This window comes from Cololabis saira, chromosome 22, assembly GCF_033807715.1.
Source record: "Cololabis saira isolate AMF1-May2022 chromosome 22, fColSai1.1, whole genome shotgun sequence".
NCBI lineage: Eukaryota > Metazoa > Chordata > Actinopteri > Beloniformes > Belonidae > Cololabis > Cololabis saira.
Window position 1 is genome coordinate 22,834,949 of NC_084608.1, and position 20,101 is coordinate 22,855,049.

A 20,101-nucleotide genomic window follows, 5' to 3' on the forward strand; every position below is an offset into this window, starting at 1 on the left:
GTCGGGATCATTCATGTCCAGTATGTCTGGAAGACGAGGCTGTAGCATTACACAACTGTGCCTTTCCTTTCAGGATGCTGAAAACATGCAATCAACGATACTTTCAACCCCTGAAGAGATGTCAAAGGTAGATCCTCAGATGTGCTGAGACATATCAACAGTTTTGTTCTTGAAGCCTTTACACTGCCTCTACGGTGAACTTGATGGGTTTTCTCTACTTCAGTGATCTCCAGCCGCATGTTAACTCTGCACAGTGACTGGCCAGCAAAGCTACGTCTTATTTTGACGCTTTCAGAACTCATCTTCCTGCCTGTTTCACACACTGCTCCATCAGCTCCTGGTCCTTGACCCGCTTCCGTTCATTCGCCTCTTCAAGGCAGTCCTCCCAGGGAACTGTCAGATCTATCAGGAGCACCTTTTTTATAGGGACTGATATCAGTACCGTGTGTGCGCTCAGTGGAGTAGTTGGAATGAGGTCAGGGAACTTGAGCTGTCTCCCCAGAGCAACTTGAAGCTCTGTCTGACACCAAAATGAACGGCACAGCTGCAGGTTTGGGCTAGAGGTGAGGCTGCTAGAGGTTGGAGTGCTGTGGTGACAGGCGTGCTTGTTGTTAGCCGGGTGGGGATGGTTCTGCAAATGGCCTTGCAATTGCCTGCAAAGGTTTGAGCCTAACATGCCGAAAAAGAGACCTCTTATGGTTGATGTGGTATTTTTGAAGACACTGCGACTGAGATGGAGCTAAACCTCGGCTGCAGGATAAACCACAGCTGCAACTCTGTTTAAGTGTTATACTCTTACGTCAGGCAGGGATTTAACACAAGGTTCAACTCTAAACCTCATCTTGGCCGGTGACATTGCAATTGCTTTTGCTGTCCTTAACAGAAATGAAGTCGCTAACCAGGCTCAAAATTGGGAGGGAAAGACAAGAAGACGCTTTGCTTCTGGCAAAGATAGGTAAGGAAAAGTGGAGAGAGGTTGTTGGGAATTCTTTTCAACTGGGTTTATTCATTTATTATCTTTAATCTTTCATGTGTGCAATGCACATGTAAAGGCCATGTTTCAGCCTTGGGGCTGAAATAAACTAATGTTTGGTGTTTCAGAAAGAATGGGTTTACATCTCTATTATGCCTCTATACTTTAAACAGTAAAAAGGCACTTCAAGCTGGCCTTAAAGCTTTAAAATATACAAGGAACAAAACAGGTGGGAATCTAGCTTTTGTGTCTTTATAGAGTGTCTGGGTTCAACTGGATGTCTCTATCTTTGATTAAAAATAATCTTGCTTCACACAGAAGTGCTACATCAGATATTTTTACTGAACGTATTACTGTATTTCCTACCCTCGTCTTGCAGGGAATGCATGACTGTGCGGTTCCCGTCTCCTTGATATGTCACTTTACTGGAACACTTGATTATGCAACAAGCTGCATCACTGGTCAGATGCCAGCAGGTCAACATGTGTGACATACTGGCCATGGTGTGTGTCAAATCTGTGGAACCCAGACCATAAAAAACAGAAAAGCCTTGTTTGTTTTCACCTTGGAAATTAAATAAAATCCCTTTTAGAATACAGCACATGATCGTGGGGTCAAATCTGTCCCGACACTGAAGTTCCTGACCTTAATATCTACTCGTGGTGCACATTAGAGCATCAGGCTGTGTGTGTTGCTGCTCCCTCATTGGAATATGAAGGCATGTGCAGAAGGAGCTGAAACATGCACATCTGTGCTACGTGATGACACCCAGCAGGGCTTTTCCTCTCACACAGCTGTCACAACACCAAGAGAGATGAAAAGAGGCAGCACAAAAGGCAGAACTTGTGAGATAGGCAAGAAGTAGGAAGTTGTATTTGAAAATGATCAGAGGTTAAAGGTGAGCGACGCAGCTTATTTATATACTCCAGCCAGAGAGATGGTTTGATCAGAGAGTACACAGTTCTCTTCTCTGTGCACCCAATAACCCAGTCTGACAAAAGGCCAGCGGTGCTGCCTTAGCTTATTCACTGGAAGTGACGAAATAATCTTCCAGATAATCCCAATAGGTTCTTGGTTACATTGCTTGACTAGTACATTCACTATATGCAGAAATAACCAAGTAAAATGAGACAATCTTGTAAATACTGCCCCGAGTGTAATGGACTTTGTGAATCATACATTAGGATGACAATCCATTTGACACTGGGTGTTTTTATCCAATACATTTTAAAGCTCGAGGTATTGTAGTTGAAAACTCCTTTGTGGTTTGGTACAAAGAGTTTATGTGCCATCATCTTTTTTAAGATAGTTTGTTGATGGCAGCACCTGTACGGTCTCATCTGATGCAGCAAAGACATTCAGTTTATGTTGGTATCAGGATGAAAGACTCCACGTTTACACCACGAAGGTGCAGTTAGCTGGTGAGTCAGAACTTCTGCTTCTTTCAAACTTGGATCAAATAAGCTTTTACTTAGTAATTATATAATGTGATATGTAAAACTTTAATTCTATTTGTAAAAAGATAAACTAGGAAAGCAAAGTGATGCGTATCATCTTCTATGGAACATATGTAGTTTAAGTATTAACCCATGCAGGGAACCCCATTACTATTATTGATCGCTGACCTAGACTGGAAGCTAATTTTCCCTTAAGAAACTGTGTCAAACACCCTTTGGCTCACCTGGCTTTGCGAGGGGAAAAAAGGAGAAATACAAAGAGCTGGCACTCAGTTGAAAATGAGGTTGCTTTAAATCCATTAAAACTATCTGAGACTACTCACCAGTCCATCACAGGGGATCAGGTGGCATTTTATGGCAAAATAATGCAGAAAAACAGCCATTTTTTCCAAGGGGATTCAATCGCTTTCTTTCCACTTCAGTACAATACCAAAATATCATCAGGTAGCTTGTTTTTATCTAATTTTAATGGAAGAACAACACTAACAGGTGGAAGTTCCTCATACCAGTTAAATGGACCAGCACTCATAATTTTACGAGTCTCAGTCAGGAAAAGCACGCATCACTGATTTAGATCTGACCTTGGGATGAACAAGGTTTTCAGAGAACCAATACCAATCACATTTGGCCTGTAGCAAACTTTCCATTCAGGAGTTTGTTATGACAGGCTACAGTGTATTATTGATCCTGACTGTGAATCAGACGGAGACGGACGGCCCGGTGGTCGATAACTCTTATTTGCATTGATGCATTTGGAGGGCACACGTTACACTGGAGTGACACTGAGGTCTAAAGTCCAGATCTATTCCGAGCTCTGAGCATTCAAGCCAACTTTTTCTTTAAATAACGCACACACAACACACAAAGACACGCATTGCAGTCTGGGAAAAAAAAAACAACCAAAAAAACAAAAAAAACTTGAAGAGTTGCCCTGGTGAGCTCATCTTCCTGGGAGGGACTTTGCAAGAGAGGTGAGAAATCTATCGCAATATTTCCACAGAATGTGAAATGCCGTTGCTGATTAAATTCTTCAGTACTCTGAGGTGTTTTCCAGCTAACTGGCCCACAGATACGATATCACCAATCACCCACCGCCTCAGTTTTGATTCGATAAAACAGATAATGATATATAGAAAGCGTCTGTTTTTCCCCTCTTGGACATCTTACAGTGTGAAATTGTGAAATGGGGCCTCATCAGGGTCAGACCAATCAGGCTCACAGAAGCTTAGCCCTATTGGGGCTGCATTTAAGTTTTATCTGGCCAACACACTGTGGGCCTCGCCCATGAACAACCCACTGTACACGAGCCCCATGTGATTTCACCCACACGAAGAGCCTGCAACAACTACGGTGTGGATATCCCACAGATGAGTCTGTCCCTAGAAAACCCAACTGGGTCTCCTGCTTTTACCCATACGGGAAACAACCAGTTTGAGGCATTTTAGGCACCCATTAGGGATTTCTGTAAGGATCCCATGGAGGGACCACAGCTTTTCTTGAGTCTTTCACACTGCGGTTGGTCCTATTAACCAATCTGCTGTCCACCCATGTTGTCCATTCCAAACCAGTATTGCTGCCCATATTGGTCCCCAAAAAGGGCAGTTTGTTGGGTATCCCTCAAAGACTAAGTATTAGCCCAGCCAGGAACCTCTGCAGGCCTAGATTCAAGAAGTATGTAAACCCACCGTTTCACTTCTGGTGTAATTTTACCATTACATAATGACTTATATAATAGGCAGTTTAACCTCTATCGCCTCAACAAACTGTCCTTTTGATAAATTAACTGTGCATAGTTAAAATTATATATTTGTAGAAACATCCACATTCATTAAATGTACAAGAGTGAAGCAAAATTAACAATTATTTGTGTAGCACTTAAAAGTCATTGCTTTTGTTTTAACCTGCACTTCTGTTAACAGTCATAAAGGTTGGTTTTATAGGAAAAACTGGGCCAAAAAAAAGCAATTTAAAAGAACATCTAATTCTCTGAAGGTTAAAGGCTTTATTCTCATTATATAAATCTTCATGTGGAATTCAGAGAGCTCACGCTATCAATAACACGCTATTTATTAAATGTTCTCTGCAAACTTGTTGAAAAATGAGCGAAACAAGAGACACACAAAAGAGCAGACGCAGGTTTGTCGTAAAATATATTTATTCAACTAGTAAATGTCCACTTCCAAAATACACACTTCTGGGAGAGCCCAAAAATTGATTGGCATAAGGCTTTTTTTCCTCCTCCTTTTAATGAATTACAATCTTTCTGGAGATGCTTTTCTTTTCAGAAAATGCTGCACCCAGAAGTCTTCAGAGCTTAACAAGGTCTTATTAATTATTCTCCAGGGCCTGACACCAGGTTGACACTGTAATTTTGTCTATTGGCAGGTTTTCTTTTCTTCCTTGGCTTCCCTGGCAGAGTAGTTTCTTCCTGGCGTTGTGCGTTGGCTACTACGGCGTTGCCCAGAGGATAACTGTGCGTTTTAAGCTTTAGCACTCAACAGTTTTTGCATTTTCTTTTTAAATTTTAACATGACATTTTGAAAAAGAAAGATCATTGTTCTCTATTTCTACTACATCATGACATCCAGAGGAGGAGCTTTTGGTTACCATACATCACTTAGGAATCACTTAAGACTTAATTTGCATGACAGGTTTTGAAGAACAAAACAAAAAAAGACAATCCTTAATGATAACAAAAACACAACTTGGGGTGACGAGCACATTAAAACTTTAAAGATTAGACAGTACGAAAACAGATGTCAGCCGCCGTCATCTGCAGTGGCCATTGCAGCATTTTGCCTTTACGCCCATTGCTGCTGTACACTCTTGTACAACTCGGATCAATAAACAGGTCAGTGCCGGTAGGCACAGCGAGTGCATGAAACTGCGCATGTTACGCTATGTGTGTGTGTGTGTGTGTGTGTGTGTGTGTGTGTGTATGTGTGTGTGTGTGTGTGTGTGTGTGTGTGTGTGTGTGTGTGTGTATGTGTGCCAGAGGGGGATTTTCTGAATCAATCACTGACGATGGAAGCGGCTGCATGGTTTCATTAAGCCGCTGTGCTGCAGAAGCTGGCAGTCGGTCAGAGATTACAGACGGACTGCTAGCAGGAGTGTGCATGTGTGTGTCCACTATTGGCACCTTACACCCCCCACAGATGGTGGTATAGTTTAATCCTCCCCCTACGTACTGCAACTAGCTTGTGCTATCATTTCCCAGCTAGCTTCAGAGCACCATTTTGATCACGATTCATCCTCAGTTTTCATTCGCCAGGCAACCCATGAAGGATGAACACACATATTTGATGTCTTTAAAAGCACTAAAACACCAGAAGAAGAATCCTGGTAAGTATGTCAATGTGAAGTGTATGGAAATAAACTATGACAGGGCATGTTTGCTGGCTTTTGCACACAGGAGGTGCTAATTCTGGTCCAGCTTGCCTTTAGACTTCAAAACTCTTATTTATTTCAAAACTGGACGGAAGGAGATATGTCTGTTTTGCTGTTTGCTGCAAAAGAGGTAATTCTGCAGGGGGAGGGGAGGGACAGGGCAACGGGGCAGAAAGGGCAAACGCAGGGGGAGGGCTTTTACTTGAAGGAAGCACGGACAGAGCGACCCTTGAGCGGCTGGGGAGGGCGGTAGTTGTCCACCATGCAGCACTCGGCTTCGCCCTCAGCGGAGAAGAGCAGGCTGCGGAATTTGGCCATCTGTGAAAGGGGAGACGGGGACAGTGGTCACTACTGCAGGCCTGTGACTGTCACTCACCCGACACACCCACTCACACCCACTGCAAAATCAGAAGCATCCACCAAAGACAAACTTTCTAAATCCACTACAACCGTTATGTCAAAACTTCCTAAAGCTCACTTTTCCATATATTATGTTTTTTTGTTTGTTTTATTATTTTTCTGATAAAAAACTAAGCGTAAAAACTGATTATATATTATAGTTGAACTGAACTACTTTCATTTTTTTCTCTAAACTTGTTTTACTTTTAGTTGTGAATTTGTGCTGTTCAGTTAAATAAAAACTTAAATAGCGTATTATAGTAATTTAGTGCTCCCTGTTTTAATACTAAGTTTAAGTTTGCTACCGTCCTTTTTGGTATACAAATGTTTGAATGGGACTTTAAAGGAGCATGAGGCAGGATTGAGGCAGGATTTATGAAAAAAATTTGTATACATTTTAAGTTTTCTAGTAATAATGTCAGATGAAGCGTTCCAAACCAAAAAGAATGAGCCCTCTAGTGTATCTCTCCGTTGCCTTGAACAGGCTGTGTGCTGCAAAATGTGCTGCAATTCCGGGCCCAAATTTCCCGCGCTGTCCTGCGGATGTGACGTCACATGACGCTGCATGCACGTTCTCCCCGTTCTCCCGTGCCGGCTTCACTGTTGGCTGCAGTACCCCCGACGGCCGTCGTGGCGAAGGGTGGCGCTAGAGAGTCTCATTTCTTAAAAGGAGCCTCAAGCTCCTTTAAGTTTGCTACCGTCCTTTTTGGTATACAAATGTTGGAATGGGACTTTAAGTAAAAATATTCTGCCTCATGGTTAAAACCTAAATAAAGATGCCTCGGTAGCTAGATTTTGTTAACGCTGATTCTCTCGTACTAAGATAACTAGACCATACTAGCAGGTTAGAGATATTAGCGTTATGATTTACCAGAATAAGAGTCACGTTAATATCATATCTTTAATCATATCTTCAAATACTAAAAAGTATCCCCTCAAGTAAGGCAGAACCAAAAGAGCAATTACGTAGCTATGAGATGGTTTTGGATAACCTAGTGAAGTAATTTGCGTTGGCGCGGATTTGCCGCCACGTTTCCGTCAGTCTGCCACATGGCAGCTGTGACTACATAGGTATTTTACCATCACCAAGTATGAATGAGTAGTGAATGAATAATGTGAGCATTGTGAGCGCTTTGAGTGTCCAAGAAAAGTGCCATATAAATTATAGTCATTATAAAGTAATTACACTGCTTCAGCCAGTTGAGCAGAACTTACAGAGGAAATTACTTGTCACTGTTGGGACACAATATTGCAGTTGGTTGCATCCTTTGATAATCTACAGATAAAGAATCATTAGGTAATCGAGACTTTGTCAATAACTGCTGCCTGAGGGCTAAAGGTCTTAAGTTATGGCTATAATTTACTCTGCCCACACATCACAGTGAAATAATCATTTAAACATGATTTTTTGTTGATAAGAAAGGAACCGTCTGTTTCAGCTGCACCATATTGTGCGTCTTCATTCATGAAGAATGATGTGCTGAATTACACACTCACTGCACCGAAGTGTCTTCACTTGCAGCATGTGATGCATGTCTGAGGTAAATATTTCCTCCAGATTCTAACCATAACTAGCCGCACTAAGCCAACGGCATCTATGTGAACTCGTTAACCCCCCCCATTTTCTTGGTTGGCTAAGTCTCTCTCTTACTTTTCCTAAGTAGGTGGTTGCATTACATTTTCTCTCATTGCGAGAGCTTTCGTTTTGCTCGTTTCAGTGGCGCTCTTAATCTCAACAATTAAGCCCTTGATTCAGATCTTGGTAAAAGAGGAGGCTATTCTAGACTGTGGGAACCAAGCCAATCCCTGGAGTTCACTAGAACGAGTATGAGAGGACGTACCTGCTCAGGGCTGACGCTGATTGGCTCTTTGCAGACGATCCAGGTAACGCTCTCCAGCAGGGGGGGTGTGGTCAGAGAGCCGTCGTAGGTCCAGTAGTCCAGGCAACCCGGGAGCAAAGTAGCAGGGTCGAAGTTAGGGAAAGTAGTCTGCTTGCCCTGAAGGCAAACACAGAGAGCAAAAAACACCATTAATAAAATACCAGTACCAATACCAGTTAGAATGATAAGGCAAGATATTATCATTGTCATGGATACATACTTTAGCCTTGATGGCACTAAATGCATCAATAACCTTCTGAAGATTGGGATTTGCAGCACCACACTGAAAGACAAGAGTTCATATAATGCCCAGGTCAGTTTTGTGTAATATTTTAATGCCATATTGAATATATTATTCAACTTTTACTGCTCACCTTCAAGAAGACTCCAACAACGGCGAGTCCATCAGGCTGACTGGCAGCTTCACCGAAGCTTGGATATTTGGTGTTCCAGTGCACCAGATGGAGCTTTAAATAAATCAAAAGCATTTGAAAAATATTAATGTGATGCTCATCTTATATTTATACTCTTCCATGGATTTCAAATATTTGATGGTGATAATCAGCACCAAAGAGACACAAACATACGTAAATGGTCATTGGTAATTGCATCCAATCAGAACAACAGCACATTTAACCATGGATGGACTCCATGTAATCATTGTATCCAAATTTTAAAACAGCACAAATGCTGCTTTAAAAAACAGAAAACAACAATGAAAAGCCTCAATCTTTAGTGAATAAACCAAAGGAAAAAGTAAAAGTCTTTAATTGGTGCTATTATCTTTAATTTGAGAATCGTGGAGGGTGTTTTCCCCCGTCGTCAAGAATAGCTATTCTCTTGAGAAATTTTAACAACCTAGAGAACAAATATGGCCGAAAGCAGCAACGAGTGGGGGTAGCGAGCTCAGCTGCACACAGTTGCCATGGCAACTAGGTCTGATCAGTGTAGAAGCATGAATGTAGGCACCGGCAGGGAAATAAAAAGATAGTTTTAAATCTAAAATCCATGTGAAATATTTTTCCGAGGCTTGGTCTGACTTTAGATTAAATCAAAAATGACAGTTTATCAAATTTCATTCAAAACCTTTTTTTTAAATTATGATTATTATGACAGAACACCTTAATTCGTCAATTTTGAAATGAGGCTCCTGTGACCTCAGTTGTTATGTGTAAACATGGTCTTTTCCATGTTTGGGCATTAAGACAAAGTCAATCATGTTTAATATAACCACAAGTCTTAACTCTGGTCACCATTGACTGATGTTTGTGTCATCATTATCCTTTGATTCGCAAAAGCAATTTGAGTCGTCTAAATAGTGACTCTGCAAGATCCCCAATCTTTGTAAACCTCTGGTTTATCATCTTTAGATGTGAGATCTTTGTGCAAAGTAGTCTTGCGTATGGTCAGTTAGTGTTGGTTGTCAGATTATGGAAATATTTTCTATATATACACAAGTTTTTAATTTAATGTGTTACAGATTTGTCAAAATGGGTCATACCCAAGTTTAGCAGATTAAAGCTCTAGATATGACCTAATTTCTTGTTTGGCAGCATTGTCACGTATTTCGAGTGATTGTACTCCCTCTTTCAGAAACCCCTATACATTTTGTGTTGTTTTGTGATAACACAGTGCCCATACCAGTCAGACTTCATTAGATAAAGAAGAGAGCGTAAGAAAGTTATGGGTTCCTGCACTGCTTTTTTCCCCTTCCTCCTTATGTCAAGCAACCCCAATCCCCCATAAACTATTGGAGTCAGAGTTTAAGGACAATCATGAAGATCCAAAGCATCTCTACCTCAGCAGGGTATTTGGTCCCAGCCACTGTGTGTTCAGAGCCTTTGTCGTCAGACGCTCCCCAGTGGAAATGAAACTGCTTAAGCCTGTAGGTCCCTGAGATTGGTCCGTCTTTTAGAGCTGCAGAAAAAAAAGAAGCAACAAATCAGTTCAGCCCACAGTCTGATCTTTGCTGACATGAACAATGAAGCAAGAAAAAAAAATGCTGCAAGGGAAATGTCATCCTGAGTAGAGCATACAACGACGTGGTAAACAAGATGACACACACACATGCACACTTCCTACTCGCTCGAAGCAAGCTCAGTTCCTGCTGTGAGCGCTCCTGTCAAACAGAGTTATATTTAGTCCCAAATAATTCCAAAGCTTTGTTAGTGCTCCTTCTAGTGTTGCATAATGTCTGTATTTGCAGTTCACAAATTAGTGAAAATAGTAACAGATAATCCAGTGTATTGCTCTAATTCTGCACACACACACACAGACACACACACACGCACACGCACACGCACACGCACACGCACACACACACACACACACTGCAGGATATCTGCTTGTGAGTAGTCAGCTTTGAGCGATGAGAGAATGGGAGTCTGTGTGGGCCTTAAGGTGATTAATTCCCATCAACAATAAAAACAGAAGCAGGAAGATCCGTCTTTTCCACAGTACACACATGACGCGTGATCATGTTATACAGATGGCTTCTGCTTTAGTCAGAAGTACAGCGACAACTAAACACAGACACATATGACACGTCATCTAGCTCTTATTCAGAGCACAGATGCTTCAGAATAAAAACACTTGAAATCCTTGATTGTGTTTGTTATGTAACTGTATCCCCCCCCCCCTTTTTTTCAAATCAGCTAAGGAAAACCAATCAGATTTTTTTCGTTTTTCCTTTTGAGATTAAAATTGAATCTAAAATGAAAATACAACTAGGAAAGAGAAAAAAAATGCAACCTTAATATGTTCCAAGAAAACAAAACTCATTCTCTTTGCAAATATGGCAAATTAATTGTTAACCAGGGCTGAGGGTAACCTTGGTGTTTTGCTGCTTTTGAGTTGGCGTGGGAAAGGTTCAGCAGGGGTTACATTACCAATTCAATTAAAATCTCCTGCTTTGTGTTTGGCTTTTTCTCAGGGACTCCTGCATATTCATTATACCCTCTCTATAGTAAATTTGTTGCTCCTGTCTCTCTCTCTCTTTCTCATTCTCTCTCTAAAGCTTTATCTAAAAGGAAAAAATACATCAGGTTAAATGACCTTTATGGGTCAGGAAAACTGGGGCGCATGACTCGTGCATCTATTAGCAATTTTAATATGCTTCTTGTGCAGGCTGCAGAGAAAAAAAAAAACGCTATATGGTCAAGCATTAAGTCAGAATAGTGCAGTTTGCAGGTTACTTCATCCTGTAAATTATTATCTCGTTTGCAAACCTGAATCGGAGCTCCTCTGATACCGCGACAAAGATAGCGGCGGTGCATGTAAGATATATCAGGTGTTTTGTAAGCTGAGGTGAACAAACAAAAAAAAAAAAACGAGGCTGAATTTCATGCAGAATTAATTTCCCACTAACTTGAGTTGTCGCCGTCGTCTGAGAAGGACACCTGGAAGGAATGTCCGTTGTTGAGGATGTCCAGGCAGGTGGACGGGTCGTACTTGAGGCTGAGCGGCTTCAGAGACCCGTCGTGCGCTGTTTCAGCGGGGACGATGTCAATGGGAGACTGACGGGGTCCGTTTGCAATTGGGAAGTTGTCAGCCCATTTCGGGGGTCCTGTAAATCATATAATGACATTGGGATTAATAAAAATAAAAAAAAAAAAGTCTAAAAATGATGTGCATTTCAATAAGCGCATTTGGGAGCGTTTGAGGGATGAAGATGAGCGCGCAAAAATCTCCCAATGCGCTGAATGGTGATGATGATGATAGTAATATTAATATTAATAATGATAGTAAATATCCTCTGTGGCACTACTGTGCACCGTGCTTCCTGTCAGTCATTCAGCACCCTGCCTGTTGGTATAAATTGAACCTAAAATGCACATCTGTAATTTATTGCCTCACCGTTGTTGTCTGCATATCCCCAAGACATAGTGACAGTTAGGATCTATGAATATCTATGTAGAGCTGTAATCCTCTAAAAGCAAGCCGTCGCACAGTGCAGAGCAGTGTCCTCCACCTGACAGCTGCACAGTTTATATAGGCTCCTGCGAGCGCGTCTGTCAGGCTGCTGCTGACCACATGATGTCCGTGCAGACCGGGAGGAGTTAGCCCGATTTATGGTTCCACGTTAAATCGACGCCGTAGGGTGAGGCGTATACGTCGTAGGCTCTGCGTTGGTGTAACGCGGAACCATAAATCAGTCTTAGCGCTGCAACGCTGCGGATCGATCCCTCTCAGTGTGCTGGTTCATCGTTGATGTGCAGGTACTGGGCTGCAGACTGCATGATCCGCAGAGATGCATGCGTGATTATGTTATTAAAAATGTATATAAAGAGGCTACGTTTAGGATATTGTGTGGTGATACATTTATTTGGATCGATATCTTTTGGATAGAGGCAGGGGTGCAGATCCGATGTCAGGATTGGGGGGGACACCAATGTGATTTAAATTTTTAATTTTTTGCCAATATGCAAATCATACCATGGCATAAATTGGTAAAGGCTCGCTAAAAAATACTGCACAGGGAATCATTTATTGTGCTTACCTGTTTATTTCTTGTTTATTTGTCCTAAACAGCTCGACTCGAGCCCGTCAAAAATTTTAAAAATATTAATTCAGACTAAAAAAAATAAATGTATGGCATAGCAATACTTTCAATCTGTACACCTCAAAACGCACCGTGGATGTATTATTTTTTTAGAAATATATTTTTAATAAATATTCTACATATTCAACCTTTAAGTCTGAAAATACATTTGTTCAATTTTGAATAATTTAGGGTATTTATATTGGGGGGACAATTCATGTTTTTCAGAAATTGGGGGGGACATGTCCCCCCCGTCCCTCCCGGGATCTACACCCATGGATAGAGGAGATATTTGGTTGCAGGAAAACACAAAAGTTAAAACCCGAATTAGATTTAGATGTACATTTATATGGTTCTTATTTTAGCCGAATTATCAAATGAACACGTTGCGTTAGTAACATGTTACAAACATTTACAGGAAAAATATTTGCTCATCATTTTCAAGTATAGGCTAATGACATTATTACTCAGTCTCTTAAGTGGCAAGAAAACAAATTAAAGCACAGAATAAAAACGTTTCAGACAGACATATCCACAAATGAAATGTCCGGTTAATTGTATTTTTTTCTATTGATGACGATATCGAAGTCCTGTCTCCCACAAAAATCTCCATTAACAGTCGGATTCCATCCTGCTGGCCACTACAGCTCATTGCACAATGACATAATGAGGTTTGCTCAGTTCTGCGGAAAATTATAACAGGTTGTAAGGACTGCTGTGATGGTGCAATGGTGCCATCTGCTGTAGTTGAACCAAACTACAGGGTTTGTTGTCAAATGCAATCTACAATCCCCCCCTTCTCGACTGGATATAGTAAGCAAACGGATTTGACCACATTTTATATATTAATAAATGTAATTTTTGGTCTGTCACGCTGCAATTTCACTGGATTTCGTTTACAAAAAATGTTAATTCAAGTTGTAGCTGTGCTTTTATTTTGAAGGGAAGAAATCTAAACAAGAAGCTTTAAATATGCTTCGAAATCATCCTGGGACAAAATTATAAAGAAAGCTGATACATTTAACAAATAAACGCCACCATTCCCTCACAAAATGTGTTTACAGCCATCCAGCAACAACGGATATTATCACCCTGACCTTCATGTTTTACTGCATCAATGAAATAAATTCTGGCATCACTCTTTCAAAACAAAACTGAGCTTGCGTTGATTTGAATTAAAACTAAAAGGTTTTCAGTTTGCTAAAATGTACGTATATTCTTAAACCATTAGGAGAAATGTTTTTCCTTTGTAATTGCGCACATTTTCATCATTTGAAGCCATAAAAAATAAAAAAAATAAATACAAAAAAAAAACGTTTAATATTTATTCAACAATTTAAGTCCTTTATGAACAAGCGTGACTCTGACTTGGCTATATAAACTTAACATACCAGATGGAGGTGAAACTTATTTCATGATCTCTATAAAATATTAAACTATATGCACTTTACTTTGGCGGTCGGCGGAAGTAGATGGTTGTCGCAGGAAAATGACGTAACAAAAGCGACTTCGGTAGCGGCACGTGGGGAATGTCAACAACAGCCAACTATAAATAAGGTCTGTTTATCTTTCTTCTTTATGCAGACAATTAAGACTTTATGGTCTCAGACTTTTTGGCCAATGATACATAAAGAATACTGAGGCGGGCGCACAGCTGAAAATCAACAAGTGTAGGCAACGTAAAGGTAATATAAAAGCTAGAAACAGTACACATACAGACTGATTTCATACAGCAGATATCTTTCCCAGTTTTCCCAGTCTCAAAGATTGAAAACGGTTGTTTCTCTCACTGCTTCTGTGTCTATTTTGCCAGTTGGATTGAAAAAAAATGATCCAGCTGGATTTTCTGAAAGTCGTGGACAGTTGTAGTGTTGGGGGAAAAATATTATTACTATTAAGAATAATTGAGGCTACAGCCAAATCTCACATCTGATGACAGATCTGTGCATCACTGGTACCATATACAGGCAGTTGATCTTTCTAATTGTTACTGTCAGCGCTGAAAAGAGCCAATCCAGGCTGACCCCTGATTCCTGGTCTTACTTCTCTGCAGCCAAGCAGAATAGCACTAGTTACTTCCTCAATTAGGGCTGGGCAATATTTCGAGATTTTAATATATATCGATATATTTTCAAACGCGATATGGTACGAGACAATATCGTTTATATCGATTTAAAAATATATATATATGATTTTGATATAGCTTATTTTGTGATAAATTGACTTGGATGTTTTATTTGAGATTTGCACAACTGTCAACCTCAGTGGAAAAGTTTGCCTGTTACTGTCTACATTGTATTAATTGCACAGTGTATTTTAATTTAATTGTTATGCAGGAAAGGGATATTTGTTTTATTTTATTCAAGAAGCATTTTTATTCTATATATGCAGGCAGTTTATTTTTATTTCATTTGTTTTATACATTTTGATATTGTGCAGACCTCTGTTAATAAATGTACCTGTGTGACATTTGGCACGAGGCTTTGTATTAAAACTGTTTTTTTTAAGGGTTTGCCTCAGAAAAAAATGAAGCTAACAGAGATGCTATGCTATAATGCTTTGGGGGAAACCCCAATTATGGCACAGAAAAAATATCGATATATATCGAGTATCGCCATTCAGCTAGAAAATATCGAGATATGACTTTTGGTCCATATCGCCCAGCCCTACATCACTACCATATACAGGCAGTTTATCTTTCTAATTGTTACTGTCAGCGCTGAAAAGAGCCAATCCAGGCGGAGCCCTGATTCCTGGTCTTACTTCTCTGCAGCCAGGCAGGGCTGAATGTGGCTGAAGGCAATGTCAAGATAGAAGAAGGGTTTTACAATGCAGCATTTTTCATATTTATGTTATAGCTGTTCTTCATTCAATTGCAGAATGGCACTAGTTACTTGCTCAATCCCTTCTTAGACCTATTGATGTGCACAGCTATTCTTAACAGTGTACTGAAATAGTAGAGTCATATCATTAAAAAGATTCAGACTCCTTCATGAAATTGTTCATTGCTTGATCGTAACTGTGATCAGACCTGCTGAACTGAAGCACGGCTGAAAGGCCGTGATTCGGCTCATGATCTTTGGCTTCTGTCCATGCTGCTGCTTTGACAAACACCAAACTCCTCTTAAAAGAGGTTGACATTATTGACATTTTTAACTGAATCCTAGTTTTATATTAATTTTGTGTTTTTACAGGTCTACAGTTCAGCATTGCTCTTGGACTCTTTGAGTCTGATATTCTGGCAGTTTAGGCCACTATCATTTGTTGGCTATTAACATGTTCAGTTGTATGCTTTATTAGTATCGCCATTAAGTAGAGCATTGATCTTAATGCAGCTGCATCAACAAGACTCATTGCATCTTTGCATTACAAGCCAGCGCCATTATTTAAATTTGTGTTGTGTGTTTGGAAAAGTGTGTTAAAACATCAGTGAACTAGAAGATGTGCGTTTGTGACATTGTCAGGGTAATCAAATGAAGTCCCGTTCTCAGGGGACATGGGGATACGGCTTCACCAAAGTCTTATGTTTGCAGAGAAAACAAATCCCGTCCTTTTCGGTAATGTACATTCTGCCTCACTCACAACTGACCTGCCTACGGTTTCCATCAGGATACTTTCATGGGCGGGTCAAAAGCAGCCTGACAGTGGGAACAGGAATGATTTTTCTACGTGTGAATTAGAGGCCAGGGGTTAATGCCACAGTTAAGCCTCTGACCACATGGAAGCAGACAGATCTGGTGTAATGACAAAAGAGCTAGTGTCAATGCAGTGCCAGTGATCTGGGGAGGCTGTAATACCGTCTTGCAATTCCAATTTGTTCCACTAGAGGTCCACTTCGTTGTATATTCTGGAAGGGGCTGACGTGAACTAGTGCTATGCTGCCCCTGTGCGGTCAAAGCTGGTATTGCTGTATAGAATGGCTTCAAAGTAAAATGGAGTTGCTCTGTGAAAGCAATCAGGTCTTTTTAAAAACGAAACAATTGTGTTTCTACAGACAACTCCAGATTTAGATTCTCCAGTTGTGAAAGTGACCGCCACTAACTTCTTCTTTAAATAGCATTACCATAATGATTAAAATAAAGAACCAATAATATGCCAATAAAAGACTTCACTGTTGGTCTTCAACCAGGATGTGCTGCTAACAGGTTGAGCTGTGGATTCTTTCTGCTTTGGTTTTATTTTGGGTTCATTATTTTGCTTGTGAGCTAATTGCAACAGCTGGTCCACAGTAGGCCAGCATCTTTAAGTTAAAAATAAGATACGATTTTGCTGCTCTTCCATTGGGTAAAGTTAGGAACTGAGAGCAATCTCAGTATTTGTGTTTTCAGGCTTGTGTAAACCATGTGGAACCAACGAGTAAAGACAAGAGCAAAGCTGGAAAAACAAGCCTCATGGTATGGAAATGAAGCACTTTGATGAACACACCTTGATAAATTATCTTTCTCCTCAGGTAACATGGCGAAGAACAAACAAAAAGGGAAAAAACAGAAGAACGTCTTTCAAGTGGCAAACAAACATTTGAAGATCAAGAACAAAACAAAACCCGTCAAGACAACTCTCAAAAATGTAAGATCTCTTTCTTCTCGTTCCCTCTGAATTATGCACATGCATTATACGTCCTCCCTATACAGTGTGCCGTGTTTGATGCCTATATGCTTGTGCATAATTTGTGGCTTCACAGATCAGTGCAGGGAAAAATGAGAAGGTGGACAGCCTAAATCAAATGTTCACAGAGGTTCAGAGGGACGTAAAGAGTGTTTCCAAGTCTGTCGCTCCAGAACCAAAGAAACAAACACAGGTATATGAGGATATTTTTCACATTTTATTGTCTCTTGTGGGATTCAGTATCTGAACTTTGTGATGCTGCAGTTGATAATGCACGTGTTCTGTTTTGTTTATTAGGTTGCCAGAGAGCCACCGAAGGAACCAGTAAACATTGACAACGCTGCTCAACTTTTTTCTCAGCTTTAATGGATCACAGACACTGATGACTGACTGTATACTTCCAATGGACTGTCTTCATTTAAAGCCACACTATGTAGTAATACCACATCTGACCACATGGAGGCAGAACATCACAAAAAAGTTAATGTGTCACTCCCTAACTTAAGATGTTACCCTGAGAGGGTCAGTGGGTCAACAAAGTGGAGCTGTATGTCCCTATGGGGTCAGAAGTGGTATTGCTACATAGAGTGGCTTTTGTGCCACAATGAGAACTGCAGACGCAAGAAGAAGCTGCGGTCATGACGTGATGGGAAAACCCGTACAGTTTAACCGGTCTATATATTCACTGCAAAGCAATCAATGTTTTTACTGTGTTGATGCACCTGTTTGTATAAAAATATTTGCTTGATATAATTATGCTTATTAAATGACATAATTGCACATATAAAATAAAATGTATGTGTGTGTATAAAAATAAATGTACAGTACACAAAACGGTGTCCTCAAATCAAGCTGGGCCTCACATTTCAGCTGCTGTAAGGAGTGGATTGATCTTATAAAGGTTGACACCGGTGACTTGTCCCTCACTATTCTGAATCTCCAACAAACATTTTCCAAAGAGCCGTAACATTTCTTTGAATTTTTTTTTTTTGCCAGTTCAAGGTTTTCACCCTCTATTTTTTTACTTACTGCCTCTGGTTTGTTGAAAAGAAGTTGCAAAGCAGATAATTAAGATTACTGTTTGTGAAGCTGGTAGCAGAGATTCTTATTTAAATTAGAAATATGTGCCTGCTGTCACTGCACATCATCTGCACAAATTGTTTTAGGCTGTGGAGCGTTCAGTAGAGTTGGAAGCAGTCAGTATGCTCAGTTCTCTGTCCGTTATGTGGGTCCTCAGAACCAGAAGAAAGCATCATACAGGGTATCCATCTACTTCAGATCTGGGGGTTTTAGAGGACAGGGAAACACAGGGAATAACTGGCCGTGTTTCACAAACAGTTTCTGAACAATTTTTGCTATGCGGCATGCTAAATTGTCCCGCTGTAAGATACAAGCAGTTATATTTCTTGCTATATACAGGTAAATGGTTGCAACAAACAATGTATAAGTGGCTCTTAACAATTTCCAACCTACATGAAGACTCCAAAATGTGTAATCTTTGAGAAGCGCCATGTATTCTGAAGGCAGTGGCAATAAATGAATATTTATGATTACAACTCCTCTTTCACATTCTACAATTTTGAAGTTTGGGGAGGAAATCTTTTTCTGAGGTATATTTTGTTGGGTTTTTTTTTCTTTTTTTTTTTCGGGGAACAGGCATTTACCTCTTTGCGTGCTTGAGGGAAGGGTGTTATATTCATGAGTCACTTTCAAACACTTTGAATCCCACTGGATTTTCCAACATCTGCTCAACTGTAAAGGGCTGTTCACACTAAAAGGGAGACCGATGATGTGAACATCCACACTGGAGTAGAATAACAGTGAAGCCCTGCCAGCTTTACTGAGACCCCGAAATCTACTGTCACATCTGTGGTCAAGTCTTCTTATGGGACAGAAGTTCTAGGTGCAGCAGAGGAGTGTTTGGTGCTTTTGCTTTTGGTGACCTCAGAATTCGATCTCTGTTTTTTGACACAACGTGGTTCTGTTGGGTTCATCAGCCCAAACCTTCAACTCTCGCTGGGGCGGTTCATAGCCGAATTTGAAGCAGCTGTGAAGAGAATCAACACTTCTAAATCTGAGACCATGCAGGGAGAAAAGGATGGGCTGCCCAAGTGGAGGAGTGCAAGTATCTTCAAAGGGTCTTGTTCATGGATAAGGAAAGAATGGAGCGGGAGACTGACAGGTGGATTGGTGCGGCATCTGCAGTGATGTGGACTCCTCACTGATTTGTAGGGGTTAAGAAGAAGCTGAGCCAAATGGCAAAGCTCTTGATTTACCAGTTGTCTATGTTCCTACTCACACCTATGGTCACGAGCTGTGAGTAGTGACCGAAAGAACAAGATTGCGGATACAATTGGTGGATATTAGCTTCCTCCACAGGTTGTTCGGACTCTCCCATAGAAACAGGATGAGAAGCTCTGTCATCTGGGAGGAGCTGAGATTGGAGCCACTGCTTCTCCACATCCAGAGGAGGCAGATGAGGTGGCTCCGGGACACCTCCCTGGTGAAAATGCCTCCAGACGCCTCCCTGCTGAGGTGTTCTGGGCATGCACCACTGGGAGGAGTCCCAGGACTCGTGGAAGGACTACGGCTCTCGGCTGGCCGGGGAACACCTTGGGATCCCCCCCAGATGAGCTGGCGTTCTTAGGCATTTCTAACAGTTTATCTATCTCTAAATACATTAACTCTGTTTTAGAGAAAACTGTATTATTACTTTTTTTAAACAGAAGGAGATTTGGAGTTGATGTTTTCGATAGATTATACTATATAGCTTGAAGTATAGAATAGATTTCGTGGCTCCTCCTGTGAGGATCAGCCTGTTATCGGTATGTTGCTCTGGTATTCTGCTGGAGCAAGTTAA

At 40.7% G+C, this 20,101-nt stretch overlaps 2 protein-coding genes across 4 annotated transcripts; one reads left to right on the forward strand and one right to left on the reverse strand.

The window, feature by feature from the left end:
* Positions 1 to 631: 631 nt before the first annotated feature.
* On the forward strand, positions 632 to 18,028 carry rbis (ribosomal biogenesis factor). Of its 3 annotated transcripts, none has more exons than XM_061713296.1 (4): positions 632 to 955; positions 17,087 to 17,202; positions 17,318 to 17,434; positions 17,539 to 18,028. In XM_061713296.1, exons 1-4 carry the CDS (start codon positions 886 to 888, stop codon positions 17,605 to 17,607), a joined length of 372 nt encoding a protein of 123 aa, XP_061569280.1. In that variant the 5' UTR covers positions 632 to 885; the 3' UTR covers positions 17,608 to 18,028. The 3 variants fall into 3 exon arrangements, with proteins under 3 accessions (XP_061569280.1, XP_061569281.1, XP_061569282.1); XM_061713297.1 differs by lacking the exon at positions 632 to 955 and adding an exon at positions 14,110 to 14,193; XM_061713298.1 differs by lacking the exon at positions 632 to 955 and adding an exon at positions 14,191 to 14,321.
* On the reverse strand, positions 4,568 to 12,108 carry LOC133423668 (carbonic anhydrase 1-like). Its single transcript, XM_061713940.1, has 7 exons — positions 11,952 to 12,108; positions 11,464 to 11,661; positions 9,895 to 10,013; positions 8,471 to 8,563; positions 8,317 to 8,379; positions 8,058 to 8,213; positions 4,568 to 6,135 (listed from the first exon to the last, which is right to left on the reverse strand). The coding sequence occupies exons 1-7, from the start codon at positions 11,977 to 11,979 to the stop codon at positions 6,016 to 6,018; spliced, it is 777 nt and encodes a 258-aa protein (XP_061569924.1). The 5' UTR covers positions 11,980 to 12,108; the 3' UTR covers positions 4,568 to 6,015.
* Positions 18,029 to 20,101: the final 2,073 nt, after the last annotated feature.

What these genes read in the sequence shown, in the direction of transcription:
- rbis (XM_061713296.1), top strand. Translation starts at nt 886, where the DNA reads ATGAAGTCGCTAACCAGGCTCAAAATTGGGAGGGAAAGACAAGAAGAC. An exon ending in TCAAGACAACTCTCAAAAAT is followed by an intron (nt 17,203 to 17,317) that starts GTAAGATCTCTT and finishes GTGGCTTCACAG; the next exon opens with ATCAGTGCAGGGAAAAATGA. An exon ending in AACCAAAGAAACAAACACAG is followed by an intron (nt 17,435 to 17,538) that starts GTATATGAGGAT and finishes TTTGTTTATTAG; the next exon opens with GTTGCCAGAGAGCCACCGAA.
- LOC133423668 (XM_061713940.1), bottom strand. Translation starts at nt 11,979, where the DNA reads ATGTCTTGGGGATATGCAGACAACAACG. An exon ending in GGGATATGCAGACAACAACG is followed by an intron (nt 11,662 to 11,951) that starts GTGAGGCAATAA and finishes TATGATTTACAG; the next exon opens with GACCCCCGAAATGGGCTGAC. An exon ending in GGACCAAATACCCTGCTGAG is followed by an intron (nt 8,564 to 9,894) that starts GTAGAGATGCTT and finishes ATTTATTTAAAG; the next exon opens with CTCCATCTGGTGCACTGGAA.